This window comes from Mytilus californianus, unplaced genomic scaffold (assembly GCF_021869535.1).
Source record: "Mytilus californianus isolate M0D057914Y unplaced genomic scaffold, xbMytCali1.0.p SCAF_10, whole genome shotgun sequence".
Lineage (NCBI taxonomy): Eukaryota > Metazoa > Mollusca > Bivalvia > Mytilida > Mytilidae > Mytilus > Mytilus californianus.
In genome coordinates, this window is record NW_026262582.1 from 775,337 (window position 1) to 791,116 (window position 15,780).

The 15,780-nt window shown below is 31.7% G+C and overlaps 1 protein-coding gene across 1 annotated transcript in view; it reads right to left on the bottom strand.

Moving 5' to 3' along the window:
• The window catches only part of LOC127718635 (uncharacterized), a 147,539-nt gene that overhangs the window by 104,485 nt on the left and 27,274 nt on the right, over nt 1-15,780 (bottom strand). Inside the window, exon 3 of the mRNA XM_052224686.1 lies at nt 10,724-11,039. Coding sequence (XP_052080646.1) covers nt 10,724-11,039 — 316 coding nt within the window. The remainder of the gene's footprint in view (nt 1-10,723; nt 11,040-15,780) is intronic.

The following is a 15,780-nucleotide window of genomic DNA, read 5'->3' on the forward strand; positions in this document are numbered from 1 at the left end:
GTACTCTTGATACAGATAACTGACCCTATAAAGGCTGGGATTGAGTACTCTTGATACAGATAACTGACCCTATAAAGGCTGGGATTGAGTACTCTTGATAGAGATAACTGACCCTATAAAGGCTGGGATTGAGTACTCTTGTTACAGATCACTGACCCTATAAAGGCTGGGATTGAGTACTCTTGATACAGATAACTGACCCTATAAAGGGTGGGATTGAGTACTCTTGATAGAGATAACTGACCCTATAAAGGCTGGGATTGAGTACACTTGATAGAGATAACTGACCCTATAAAAGTACTCTTGATAGAGATAACTGGCCCTATAAAGGGTGGGAACGAGTACTCTTGATAGAGATAACTGACCCTATAGAGGGTGGGAACGAGTACTCTTGATAGAGATAACTGACCCTATAGAGGGTGGGAACGAGTACTCTTGATAGAGTTTATCAGTTATACCCATGTATGTGACCCTCCACAGGAACTGCACAACAAATAATATATTAGAAAACAATGTAAACTTAATAACACATTCTCAGTTTCTTGGAAGAGTTATTTCCATAAAAAAACTAATGATTCCTCATAAGCACCCTAAGGTAAGCCCTCCTGATGTATAAATATCATTAATATATAAACTAACATCTGGTTAAAACACAAAGACATGCTTGTGTGGTCAAAATATATTATATCTTAATGTCTACTGCTATCTATAAAATCTGACAAGCTCAGGGTACCAGATAAACGATCCAGTATTGTCCTAAATACCTGTGTTCACATTAATTAATCATTGTGTTATAATTATGTTAATTAATATGGAGGGCATGTGGAACATAGGTATAAACTCTGACAGCTGTGGTATACAATGTGTAACATTTATAATCGGTCTTAAGGGTCATTTATAATCTGTTTATCAAATGTTTTTTTTACAGTCATTCATGTTTGAATTATTATATCATTAACAGCATTACCCTTTACAAAATTAAAAGAGATCAGACAACTATCCACCTGAGGCCAAAGGATGAGAACATAAACAACTATAGGGCACAGTACAGCCTTCAACAATGAGCAAAACATATACTGTATAGCAAGCTCTAAAAAGCAACGGCATGACAAAATATGAAACTATTCTAAACAGAAAACTATATTTAAAAAATATGTTTTCTCCAAAATGTTTAGCAGCTGCTAGCCATTCACACAATCTTTGCTATTGATTTTCTTTTGTCAACTTTTTCTATGTAGCCATGTCTGATGGCAGTTGGCAAATGCAGATCCAGGATTTATAAAAAGGGGCCCTGTGCCACAAACTAGACAACCCTGCCCCCCTCCGCCTAAATCTGCCTTTGGTTGGTCTTAAAATATATATGAAGTTGATAATTGGCTAAAACTCATGAATACTGCTTTCTAATTATCTTATTAGTATAGACATATGATAGAGATCTCACATAACAAATGTTTCTGGAATACAGGTACAGCTTATGACAAAAAGTTGGGAAGCAAAAACATGGAAACTAATGGGCAATTTCAGATTTTTCTGGATTTAAGATTGGATTTTGTTATTAGCATTTTTAATTTGTTTCTTTTTAAGTATAATAACTGAGGTGACATCATTTTGAGTTTGGTTATTTTCATATCAATCCATTTTTTTTCATAACTGAGTCAGTGGTTTCAGAATAGATCATATCTTACAAATTGTTTATGATTTAATAGACTGATAACAAACATTATGTAACATGTATAATCACTGTATTGAATCATACAGAAAGGAAATAAAGTTTGCACCTAGGAAATCTAAGTTTCAAGACCTTGTTGGAAATCAACCAGACAATAAAAAAAAACTGAGTTCCTTCTATCTGTCTGTACAGGCTAAAGTACGTCATTAGAAGCCAATTAAAAGAATTCTGAATTGCCAATAAGTTTAAAAATTGTTCAAAAGTTAAGATGAAATCAAACACGTTTGTTTACAAACAATTAACATGCAAGTCAAAATTAGATAATTGTGTAAACAAGAAGCAGACAAGGGTTTTAGATAGTAAAGTGTTGATTAAGTAATAATGTTTACTTGTGTTAAAGTGTTGATTAAGGAAATGATTTTTACTGATGGTAAACGTTGATAAAATTTTTGGTGTCTTCATTCATTCACAGCATTTCGAAAAATCTTACAGATTGCTGATGATTGAAGAAACTGATTTATGAACCACTATCAACAGAATTCAGTGAAAATTAAACCTGGAGTGTACGGTAATAGTAATAATATGTTTGACTGTCAATTAGTAATAATCAATTAAACCTGAAAGTAACAAGTATGAAGATTTCAGAAATAAATTCTAATTACTTTAACATGAAAGTGTTCTTATTCATTCAGCCACTACCATGCTTAATGGAGTGAATCTTAAGATATATATAGATTCTACCACTGCATCAAGTGTGATACGATATTTATTCATTCAGCCACTACCATGCTTAATGGAGTGAATCTTAAGATATATATAGATTCTACCACTGTATCAAGTGTGATACGATATTTATTCATTCAGCCACTACCATGCTTAATGGAGTGAATCTTAAGATATATATAGATTCTACCACTAAATTAATATAGTATCAAGTGTGATACGATATTTATTCATTCAGCCACTACCATGCTTAATGGAGTGAATCTTAAGATATATATAGATTCTACCACTGTATCAAGTGTGATACGATATTTATTCATTCAGCCACTACCATGCTTAATGGAGTGAATCTTAAGATATATATAGATTCTACCACTAAATTAATATAGTATCAAGTGTGATACGATATTTATTCATTCAGCCACTACCATGCTTAATGGAGTGAATCTTAAGATATATATAGATTCTACCACTGTATCAAGTGTGATACGATATTTATTCATTCAGCCACTACCATGCTTAATGGAGTGAATCTTAAGATATATATAGATTCTACCACTAAATTAATATAGTATCAAGTGTGATACGATATTTATTCATTCAGCCACTACCATGCTTAATGGAGTGAATCTTAAGATATATATAGATTCTACCACTAAATTAATATAGTATCAAGTGTGATACAATATTTATTCATTCAGCCACTACCATGCTTAATGGAGTGAATCTTAAGATATATATAGATTCTACCACTGTATCAAGTGTGATACGATATTTATTCATTCAGCCACTACCATGCTTAATGGAGTGAATCTTAGATATATATAGATTCTACCACTGTATCAAGTGTGATACGATATTTATTCATTCAGCCACTACCATGCTTAATGGAGTGAATCTTAGATATATATAATAAGCTACGTAAATATAAACAAAGGAAATTTAAACAAAACATTCTTGACAGTCTGGATAATCTAAGGGATAATAATCCAAAGAGTTATTGGAATCTCATCAAAGAATTAAAAGAAGACAATTTGGATGGTCCAGAACATTCTATTCAAACTTAAACGTCTGGTTTTCATATTTTCAATCTTTAAATCTCAACTCTGACAAATTTAAAGACAGATTAGAGGAAATTAACAAGAAAGTAAAAAATTTAGAAAATAATCCAACTTTTTGTGAACTGGATTACAAAATAACCCTAAAAGAAATTTTGGATGCTATAAATAAACTAAAGAATAATAAAGCTGCAGGACTAGATGGTATCCCAAACGAGATATTAAAATCAGGGGGTAGTATATTTGCACCTGTTTTGCAGAAACTTTTTAACTTGATATTCTGCTCTGGAACATACCCTCGCAAATGGTCATTGTCTTATATATGTCCAATTTTTAAAGCAGGGAGTCCTAGTAAACCTGAAAATTACAGAGGCATAGCAATTAATTCATGCATTGGAAAATTATTTAACAGTATTCTTAATAAAAGACTTGACATTCATCTTGATAAAAATAATATAATTCATCCATGTCAGGTTGGTTTCTCAAAAAAGAGCAGAACATCTGACCATATGTTTGTTTTAAAAACCATATTAGATAAATATACTAACAGAAAAGGGGGGAAAATTTATGCTTGCTTTGTGGACTTTAAAAAGGCTTTTGATAGGGTCATACACTGTGGTATTAGATACAAATTATTGGAAAATAACATATCTGGAAAATTTTATACTATTTTAAAAGACATGTACAGAAAAAATGAAATGTCGGTGAAAGTGGGTAATGTACTAACGCCATCTTTCAGCTCGCTAGTTGGGGTTAGGCAAGGGGATGTTCTAAGCCCAAATTTATTTAAGCTTTTCATTAACGATCTGCCTCCAAGATTTGAGTCGAGTCCAGATGCTGTTTATATCAATGGGCGTAGAATTGATTGTCTTATGTACGCCGATGACATTATTATATTATCAAACACTAAACAGGGTCTGCAAACCCGACTTGATAACCTGCAAACTTATTGTATTGATTGGTGTCTAGATGTTAACTTGTCCAAAACAAAAGTTTTAATTTTTAACAAGCCTGGAAAATTTTTGAAGGAATCACTTTGTTTAGATAATGAGGCTATAGAATGTGTTAACAGATATAAATATTTAGGGATAGTCTTTACTTCCAGTGGTCTTTTTCAGCAGGGGAAAGAAGAGCTATTCAAAAAGTCCTTAAAGGCAAAATTTAAACTACAAAAATCCATGTCAGCTTGTAATCCAAGTATTGATACTGCAATCCATTTATATGATCACACAATAAAACCAATTTTATTATATTGTAGTGAAATCTGGGGTACCTTTAAGATTAACTCTGCTGCTTGCAAGAAAAAAAGTGATTATCTATTTGAATTAATTTACATAAATGATTATTTGGAAAAATCACATTTCAGGTATCTAAAATATATTCTTGGTGTAAATAAAAAAGCCTCAAATTTGGCAGTGTTATCAGAGGTTGCAAGATTTCCTCTTTATTTTTCTGTCATTATATCTATGGTAAAATATGTACACAGGCTTAACAAATTGGACGATGGGTTACTTTATGATGCTTATGTTTGTAATAAAATTTTAGATGCAGGAAACATTAATTGTTGGTATTCATCTATGAGATATGTCCTTCAATCACTTGATATACAAAATTTGAATACAAAGCTCAATAGATTAATTAAATTTGTAAAATGTAAACTTTGTAACAGTTTTAAAACATTTTGGGGGGTCAAAAGATCTGATACCTTATCACAAGGTAATAGTAAATTAGAAAATTATTTCAACCTCAAGACTGACTTCGTAAAGGAGGCTTATTTATCAATTAAAGATTTTAATATAAGAAGAGCTATATGTAAATTGAGAATAAGTGCACATGATCTTAAAATTGAGAAAGATAGGTATAGTAAAAAATACATAGAGAGAAGTCAGCGTCTATGTCATCACTGCCTATCACATGGATCAAATTCTATTGAAGATGAGACCCATTTCACAGTAAGTTGTCCTTTATATAACGAACAGAGAAAATTATTATGGGATAAAGTAAACAGTTTTTGTAATAATTTTAAAGAATTACCCAAGGATAAAAAATATTTCTGGCTGTTCACAAATGAGCATTTACCAACTCTTATGTGCCTAGGCAATTATATAATTAAGTGTTTAGAAATAAGATCCAGGTGGATACAAAATATATAAAATTATTATGCAATTATTGTTAATGTTATGTAAGACACATGATGTGTTAGGCTCTGATCCTGTCCAATATATGATAGTATTATATTAGGATATAGTTTTTCTTTTTTCCAATCATATTGTGCTTAATATTGTTGTAAATGATGCCCTTTATGGGTTCTTGATTAGATTAATAAAATTCTTATCTTATTAAAATTCTTATCTTATCTTATATAGATTCTACCACTGTATCAAGTGTGATACGATATTTATTCATTCAGCCACTACCATGCTTAATGGAGTGAATCTTAAGATATATATAGATTCTACCACTGCATCAAGTGTGATATTTATCCACTCAAGACAGTTAAATTTTCAAATTTAAAACCATAGGCTCACAGAGCGTTTGAACTATTTAAAATTGAACTGTCGAGAGTGGATAAATATCTTATTGCACAAGATTTTGTGGTGAAATCTATTTAATGATTTATAGGCAACAATACAGACAGTTTTTAATTCTTCTTTTTCGAATGATCTGCAAAAAATGTGTTCTTTCTATGTGATGTCATCAGGCATGGTCGACTTTTTTCATGACGTCACCATAAGAAATTCAATGGAAAGCACGAAAATTTGACGTCTTAATCGAATTTTGACCACTGAAGAACTGAGAACAAACGAACCACACATTGATTAAATAAAAATAATCAACAGGTCAGGAAAAGTATAAATCGGGTAAGAATTAGAGAAATATATATATCTGTATAGAAAGAGATTTTTTCAAGATACTGTTCAGAATATATTGATGTAACATCTTAATTAATCATGTTAAAAGAGAAAGTTACCCCATAAAAAATAATGTTGGGAAGATAGCCAGATAGCCAGGTTATATTAGAACTATGCTCTTCATAAGTAGGCATTTATAGAAAGTAAATGTCCAAAGGGGATTACACGTTTTTACCACAATTAAAAATACTCTGAAATGTCAACATATTAAAAAAAGGCTTTTGTAATTCAGAAATTACTGCTTACATTTATTATTGGAATTTTTGAAGAATGGACAAAAATTATTGCAATTTTAGAAAAAGCTGCATATACATTGAAAATACTGTAACCCAACTTTATTTCATGGATACTTTATTTCACGTTACTAGACTTTTCTAGCCCAATTCACAGTCTTTAAATTAGCAATTTACAAGTTTACGTGATGTTGTTAATTAAGAAAAGATTGAAGTATAGGGAATATCTGATACATATACTGTACAGTTAGTTAAGATACATACATGTATACTGTACAGTTAGTTAAGATACATATACTGTACAGTTAGTTAAGATACATATACTGTATAGTCAGTTAAGATACATATACTGTACAGTTAGTTAAGATACAACTGTATAGTTAGTTAAGATACATATACTGTACAGTTAGTTAAGATACAACTGTACAGTTAGTTAAGATACATATACTGTACAGTTAGTTAAGATACATATACTGTACAGTCAGTTAACATATACTGTACAGTTAGTTAAGATACATATACTGTACAGTTAGTTAAGATACATATACTGTACAGTCAGTTAAGATACATATACTGTACAGTTAGTTAAGATACATATACTGTACAGTTAGTTAAGATACATATACTGTACAGTTAGTTAAGATACATATACTGTACAGTTAGTTAAAAGTATATGTACCAGATATTTGAGTTATTATTGCGTTACTTACAAAAGCATTATTCACATTGATAATAACTTCACAATAATTTCTGAATTAACAGTAATTCATTTTCACAAAAAGAACAAAACCATTTTAGATAAAATGTTTCTGATACATATAGGTACTTTTTATGGGGATAAATTTGAAGAACTCCCAACATGAAATAATTCTTAATTGACTGTTTAGATAGAAATTATTTTGGGATGCAGTTCAATATCTTTTGATGTAAAATCTTAATAGATTCCATTCAAGAGAAAGTTACTAAAAAAAAACATTTCTTGGAAGCATCCAGGTTTATATTATTTTAAGAATCTATTGATGCAAATTCTTAATGGATTTTGTTAAAGAGAAAGTCAACCATTACAAAAATAATTTTTTGCAGAGGTTTCCACCTTAGAAATTGTTAAGTTCAGCATCAAAACTAACTGATTCTGAAGGTTGCCTATTAAGATAGGCGTCATCCCATTAAGAAAATCAATATTTTGGGAGGATTTTCGGTAAAATCGAAAGTTATTTACATCAAAGAAAATCAATGTTTTTGAGAGAAATTTAGATGAGAGATAAACTTGGTAAACAGAACAGTCAGTGTTTTAAGAGAATATGCAAGTTCATTATCATAAATAAATGCACATAAAGAAATTCATCAATTTTGAACCTGTTCATTTCCACGAATGTTTTGAGGGATTCTACATGTATGAGGATGTTCCTCTGCCTAATTATTGTTGTTTTTCAATTGATACAAAAAAAAATGACACACACAACAGAAGTAAATTTATTGATGTTATTTTATTTAGGCCACATGTACATGGATAAACGTTTCTTTGAATAAGTAGAATTTTTTAAATGAAAAGAAAACTAAAAAATTGAGCAGAGGTTTAAATTTCGTTCCAAAGCCCTCTATATGGCAAAGTCCATGTTTTAATAGGGGACAACCAAAATTTCATTTTATTCAAAAAAATCTAAAGAAGGTAGACATGAGATAGTAAAGATTATGTGAATGTTTCACTGAAATCCAGTCTCGGCTTGAAGAGGCATTGCAGATACTAAATGTCAACCCATTTCATAGATATGTCAAAGTCAATGTTTTGCACTGAAAGTGAATAGCCAGGTGCGAAAAATATGTCTTACAACATCCCCCATCCAACCCCCAAGTCCATCCCTCTATTATTTCTCACTGTTCCAAGTTAATGGCAGAAGTACATTTGTAAGAAAGCAGGTTAAAGAAAAAAAGTTTGACAAGAGCAATGATTAGAGTGAAAGTTTGACGAGAGAAATAATTAGAGAGAAATTATGATATTTTTTTTGGTAGAATCTGGGTTAATGTTAGGAAGATTGTGTAAAACCTTTGTGTTAAGGAGAGAAAGTGAACCCATCAAATATCAAAGTTAATCATACAAAACCAATATAGATAGCAGAAAAGATCTAACACTTAATCTCTTTGTCATTCAATTAACTACCATCATAACAAGAAATAATAATAGCTCAACTGTTTCCTCTTAGAAGTAATCTGCTATTTTTAATATCACATGTAAACATATTATGCTTTAATATTGTGATGACATAAGCACTGTGTCCAAACTGACCTGATAATTGGTGTTTTGACTTGTAAAGAATGACCATAACTGACCTACTTCCTCTAGATAAATTGGCTGTTATTTGCTATACAGGAGCAAATATTTCATTCAAATTAACAATAAATTACAAATTACCAAAAGGGTTGCAGAGGTTGAAGGACAAGATATTGAGACAAAAAAGAGGGTGTACTGATAGGGGTAGAGAATTTATGTGGTATTTTTACCCTTTTTGCGAATAAGACTTATATCCTCTTACAGAAACATAAAACTCAAGTAAGAAACGAGGGAAAATATGTTGTGTTAGTTTATCTGCATGACAGAATGTATATGTATTTTTAGCACCTGAAATATAAAGAAACAACAAAGGAGTAACAAACAAATATTCTCACTTATATCAAGCTCTGTTGTGATCTATTGCTTACTTATAAGTAAAAGTTATTATCAAACAGGAAGTAGAACATCTTAGGAACTGACAATGTGTCACAATGTATGGCATAACCAGATGAAGCTTGGTGCCATACATATAAAGAAGCTATATATCTTGTAAAATGTGACAGAATTAAGTGAAGGACACTTGGATGGACTGAGGTAAACCTTCCTTTGGAGCAGGGATATAATTATCCCATTTATTCTGTCAAATTTCTGAAGCTACCACAACGATAGAACCAGGGTGTAAACTGTAAGGTGTATGAAAATGAACCCAAGATGTTACCCCAGTAACAAGTGAAAGTGATAAATAACCTGTCAGATGACACCTACAACCAAACATATCCTTTGTTTTTCTATTATAAAGAAGAGATATGACAGCGGATAAAATGTCTGACATGACGAGTGTTCTACACATCAAACTATTACATCATTGGCAGGATTTCTCCATCACAAAACATAACAATACCAGATCCTTCTTCTCAACATCATCAGACCTCAGAGGAGGTTACATATAGATATTATGTAACAGAGGAGGTTATATATAGATATAATGTAATGAAATTGTAAGACATATGACACAGTCATGAATAAAAGGACATGTGGCATTCTGGGGTATACTTCAATAAAACAGCAAGCCAACCACACATATATACAATAGACTCATTTTTATTCATGCAGTACATGATCTGACTTTCATAAATGTCATTGGTACATGCAGAATTTGTCAAAACCAAGAGATTAAACATACCCAAAATTCCAATATTTCCTCAATCAATGAAACATTGGTATCAACAAAAATAAATAAATCCCCAGTAACCAAAAGACATTTAGTTGTAAACATATAGTTTTCACCAATAGAAAAATATAAAAGGTTTAGTTTGTTTAACCCACAATTTTTCCATGGACCTTGATCATACAAACTCTGGATTCGACAGTCATTATTATTTTTTGTATCATCAATTCATTTAAAGTTCAAAAACATCAAGTTATTTCAATCTGTTAAATACAGCTTTCCTTTTTCTTCGGTGCATGATGTCCAATAAGATCTAAGATCAACTTAGAACCTTAGTTTAGAAATAAAGGTTTGGACTGAACATATAAAATAAGTAACTCAGATCTTATTTTCATATCTCCTCTAGACCTCTTCAATATTTATTGCAAGTCTTAAACACTTGTGTATTATTTTTCTTCCCATATATACAGACCTGTTTTTGAGTTTTAAATATTGCCTTAAATGCCATACTTGAAAAATTAAGTGTCATATATTTTTTTTACTGAAATATCTTTGTATACGTAAATGTTTTTAATCTAAAATTTAACAAAAGTTGCTCCAATTTTTATCTGTTGCTTTTTTTTAATCTGAAGACGGGATAGCTATTATTTAAACTGACAGCATTTCTAGAAAAAATCAACTAAAATATTACCTGTCATAACCTGTGTTTCTATGTGGAATCTTTATATTTTCATCTGTACCAAAACTTCTTCCATCATATGTTGAACCAGTATGGGTACCAGACGGCTTATCATAACTGGTACCTAAATAACTGCTCCCTGTAGCTCCTCCATATCGAGAACTATCCCCTAAACCATGTGATCTTGAAACATAACCATAAGAACCAATGGAAGAATCATAACTTTTTGGCGTATCGTAATTTTTCTGTGTATCATAACTTTTGCTGGTATATTTTGACATAACGTCGTATGAGGGAAGCCCGCTTCCATAAACACTTAGACTAGGAACTGAAAAAGAGAAGGTAAATTTATACAGCGCCATAAACACTTAGACCAGGAACTGAAAAAGAGAAGGTAAATTTATACAGTGCCATAAACAATTAGCCTAGGAACTGAAAAAGAGAAGGTAAATTTATACAGCACCATAAACAGTTAGACCAAGAACTTAAAAAAAAAGGTAAATTTATACAGCGCCATAAACACTCAGACTAGGAACTGAAAAAGAAAAGGTAAATTATACAGGGCCATTTACACCCAGACTAGGAACTGAAAAGAGAAGGTAAATTTGTACAGCGCCATAAACACTAAGACCAGGAACTGAAAAAGAAAAGGTAAATCTATTCAGCGCCATAAACACCCAGACGTGGAACTGAAAAGAGAAGGTAAATTTACACAGCGCCATAAACACTTAGACCAGGAACTGAAAAAGAAAAGGTAAATTTATACAGCGCCATAAACACTTAAGACCAGGAACTGAAAAAGAAAAGGTAAATTTATACAGTGCTGTAATGAGTTACAATATAAATTTTAACAAATGTAAGAATTTGTTGATTTTACAGTTATTAAGTCTCTTTACACCATTTTATCATTGGTTTAACACAAAAATATCTTGTTCCCAGCATAGCAAAAAAATTGAGTTGGCATACTGTATATAGCAGACCCACCTGAGGATTCTTAGTCTCCTGAATAAAACAATCAGTAATGAATTTGGTGGGAAAAAGACAAAACCACCTAAGCTGCAGTATGAGTCACCTCTGATTAATATTTCTCTAATAAATCTATATACTTTGGTACCTTATCAACATCTATATACTTTTGTACTTAATCATTGTTGAAGCAAGCTTGACAGTAGTAATAATATACCATCATGTCCTTGAAGAAAGAAATTATTTTGACAGTTACTACCCAGTCTCCATTATCTGCTGCTATCATTAATACTGTGTAATATATTAAACTGTTCTACTCAAGAAAAAGTTATGTAAGATACAGATTCATAAAGGAGAACTTTTTTTTAATAGTTTCATTTGGCCTTGCCTCACCATCTACTTTTTATAAACAAAAGCTGAACAATTCTCTGATAGACCAAAACTTCAAATAAAAAAACTGCACATGGTCATATCAAAATTCTCAGTAACATAGTTTCAGGAAAACACATTTGATTTACTGTAGCTGCAAAAACTTGGTTGCCAAATTTAAATAGAAACAATACATCGAGACCAGAGTATAGCCTTGCTTTTAAATAGTTATGGTCTGATCAATGATATTTACAGTTATAGCTGTTATATAACAAGAAGAGTCAGTTTTGAAATTTTCTTTTTTTCTTTTGTTTAACACAACTTTCAGCAACCCTGGCTATAAAATGGCAGCCTGTTTTTATTGGTGGAGGAAGCCGTGGTGTACCTGGAGAGAACAACGGACCTTCAGCAGGAAAACTGGTAATCCTTGTCAACTAAGATCATTCAAACACACCTTTTAATAAGCAGGGTACCTAGAGAGAACAACCTACCTTCAGCAGGTAAACTGGTAATCCTTGTTAATTAAGATCAGTCAAACACACCTTGCAACAAGCAGGGTACCAGGAGAGAACAGCCGACCTTCAGCAGGTAAACTGACCAGTTATCCTTGTTAATTAAGATCAGTCAAACACACCTTGCAACAAGCAGGGTACCTGGAGAGAACAATCAACCTTCAGCAGGGAAAACTGGTAACCCTTGTCAATTAAGATCAGTTAAACACACCTTGCAACAAGCAGGGTACCAGGAGAGAACAGACGACCTTCAGCAGGAACACTGGTAATCCTTGTCAATTAAGATCAGTCAAACACACCTTGCATTAAGCAGGGTACCAGGAGAGAACAGTCGACCTTCAGCAGGAAAACTGGTAATCCTTGTCAATTAAGATCAGTCAAACACACCTTGCATTAACCAGGGTACCTAGAGATAACAACCAACCTTCAGCAGGAAAACTGGTAACCCTTGTCAATTAAGATCAGTCAAACACACCTTGCATTAAGCAGGGTACCAGGAGAGAACAGCCGACCTTCAGCAGGAAAACTGGTAACCCTTGTCAATTAAGATCAGTCAAACACACCTTACATTAACCAGGCTACCTAGAGATAACAACCAACCTTCAGCAGGAAAACTGGTAACCCTTGTCAATTAAGATCAGTCAAACACACCTTTCAACAAGCAGAGTTTGAACTCAGAACTCACAGCCTTAGAATTGACAGGCTAGTGGTTACTGTAAATGAACTACTAAAACCACTAAGCCACGAAGGCCCAGTTATGACAGTAAATTTATATGAGTACAAAATATATATTAGATGAAGTATAGATAATGAAGCACTCTAGAGGAATTTTCTGACAAAATAATAAAATCCTAATTATCTGAGAATCATGGTAGAAATATTTGTGATAGCTGATAATGTAATAATTCATACATCATGCATGTACTATACACAGATTTATACATGTACTATACACAGATTTATACATGTTCTATACACAGATTTATACATGTGCTATACACAGATTTATACATGTACTATACACAGATTTATACATGTACTATACACAGATTTATACATGTACTATACACAGATTTATACATGTACTATACACAGATTTTGCCAACAGATTAATATCTTCTAACCAAAAGTTGTTGACCATTACTCATTATTTTCTGGACTTTTTGATATTTTGAATTCTGAAATGATACGTATAAACAATAATTTCTTTTCATCACTACATTATGATGACTAAAAAACAAATTATATCTTAATTCTATCGCTTAACAAATAAGACAGTCACAAAAAAAGAAACAATCAAATTCTAAATCACGGCCTAATTTCTTCCTTTTACTTTTAATAAATTGTTGATAATGTTGGTAATGTACGTATAGTCTTCATTTTGACCTTGAGATTTAATCTCTTTGTTTGTCTGTAAGGTTGCTTGTGTACTGTACAGATTAACCCTGTCTTTACTGCCCACACTTTGTATATGTACTGAGTATACCTTCAACACTATTGAATTAGAATAGGAATCCGAAGATTTAATGGTTCCTACTGAAAATGTGATCAAATATTTATGTACAGCTATGGGTCAAAATTGTCAAATCAATCAATAGTTTTACAGTATAAATCTATCAAATCATATATTTGAGCGAAAAAACATGAAATACTACAGGTTCTAGTCTTCTCAACAATATATTTTTTTTATTTCATTCTACAAGAAATTAAGCAAAATATTTCTAAATATCAGAATGAAATGAGAGTCTTTTCTAATGGAAAACAAATAAACTGGTTAATACATTTTGTGTTTGTTTAGTTAAGTCTTTTCTAATGAATAATAAATAAAGCTTTATACATTTTGTTCTTCATTAATTGTTTTTGTGTTTAAGTGTAAAGTGAAAATAGTCAAATATGTTTATATTATTTAAAATATATATTTCAAAAACAGATCTGTTCATCAGAAGATCAGGAACTGGCTTCCATTCCAAAACACCTTAGCTCATCACTGGGTTTTGGTAGGGTTGAATCTTTAGTTTTCTGTGGAGTTTATAATTATCACTGGGTTTTGGTTGGGTTGAATCTTTAGTTTTCTGAGGAGTTTATAATTATCACTGGGTTTTGGTTGGGTTGAATCTTTAGTTTTCTGAGGAGTTTATAATTATCACTGGGTTTTGGTAGGGTTGAATCTTTAGTTTTCTGAGGAGTTTATAATTATCATTGGGTTTTGGTAGGGTTGAATCTTTAGTTTTCTGTGGAGTTTATAATTATCACTGGGTTTTGGTAGGGTTGAATCTTTAGTTTTCTGAGGAGTTTATAATTATCATTGGGTTTTGGTAGGGTTGAATCTTTAGTTTTCTGAGGAGTTTATAATTATCATTGGGTTTTGGTAGGGTTGAATCTTTAGTTTTCTGTGGAGTTTATGATTATCACTGGGTTTTGGTAGGGTTGAATCTTTAGTTTTCTGAGGAGTTTATAATTATCATTGGGTTTTGGTAGGGTTGAATCTTTAGTTTTCTGTGGAGTTTATAATTATCACTGGGTTTTGGTAGGGTTGAATCTTTAGTTTTCTGTGGAGTTTATAATTATCACTGGGTTTTGGTAGGGTTGAATCTTTAGTTTTCTGAGGAGTTTCTAATTATCACTGGGTTTTGGTAGGGTTGAATCTTTAGTTTTCTGAGGAGTTTATAATTATCATTGGGTTTTGGTAGGGTTGAATCTTTAGTTTTCTGTGGAGTTTATAATTATCACTGGGTTTTGGTAAGGGTTGAATCTTTAGTTTTCTGAGGAGTTTATAATTATCATTGCGTTTTGGTAGGGTTGAATCTTTAGTTTTCTGAGGAGTTTATAATTATCATTGGGTTTTGGTAGGGTTGAATCTTTAGTTTTCTGAGGAGTTTATAATAATCACTGGGTTTTGGTAGGGTTGAATCTTTAGTTTTCTGTGGAGTTTATAATTATCACTGGGTTTTGGTAGGGTTGAATCTTTAGTTTTCTGAGGAGTTTATAATTATCACTGGGTTTTGGTAGGGTTGAATCTTTAGTTTTCTGAGGAGTTTCTAATTATCACTGGGTTTTGGTAGGGTTGAATCTTTAGTTTTCTGAGGAGTTTATAATTATCATTGGGTTTTGGTAGGGTTGAATCTTTAGTTTTCTGTGGAGTTTATAATTATCACTGGGTTTTGGTAAGGGTTGAATCTTTAGTTTTCTGAGGAGTTTATAATTATCATTGCGTTTTGGTAG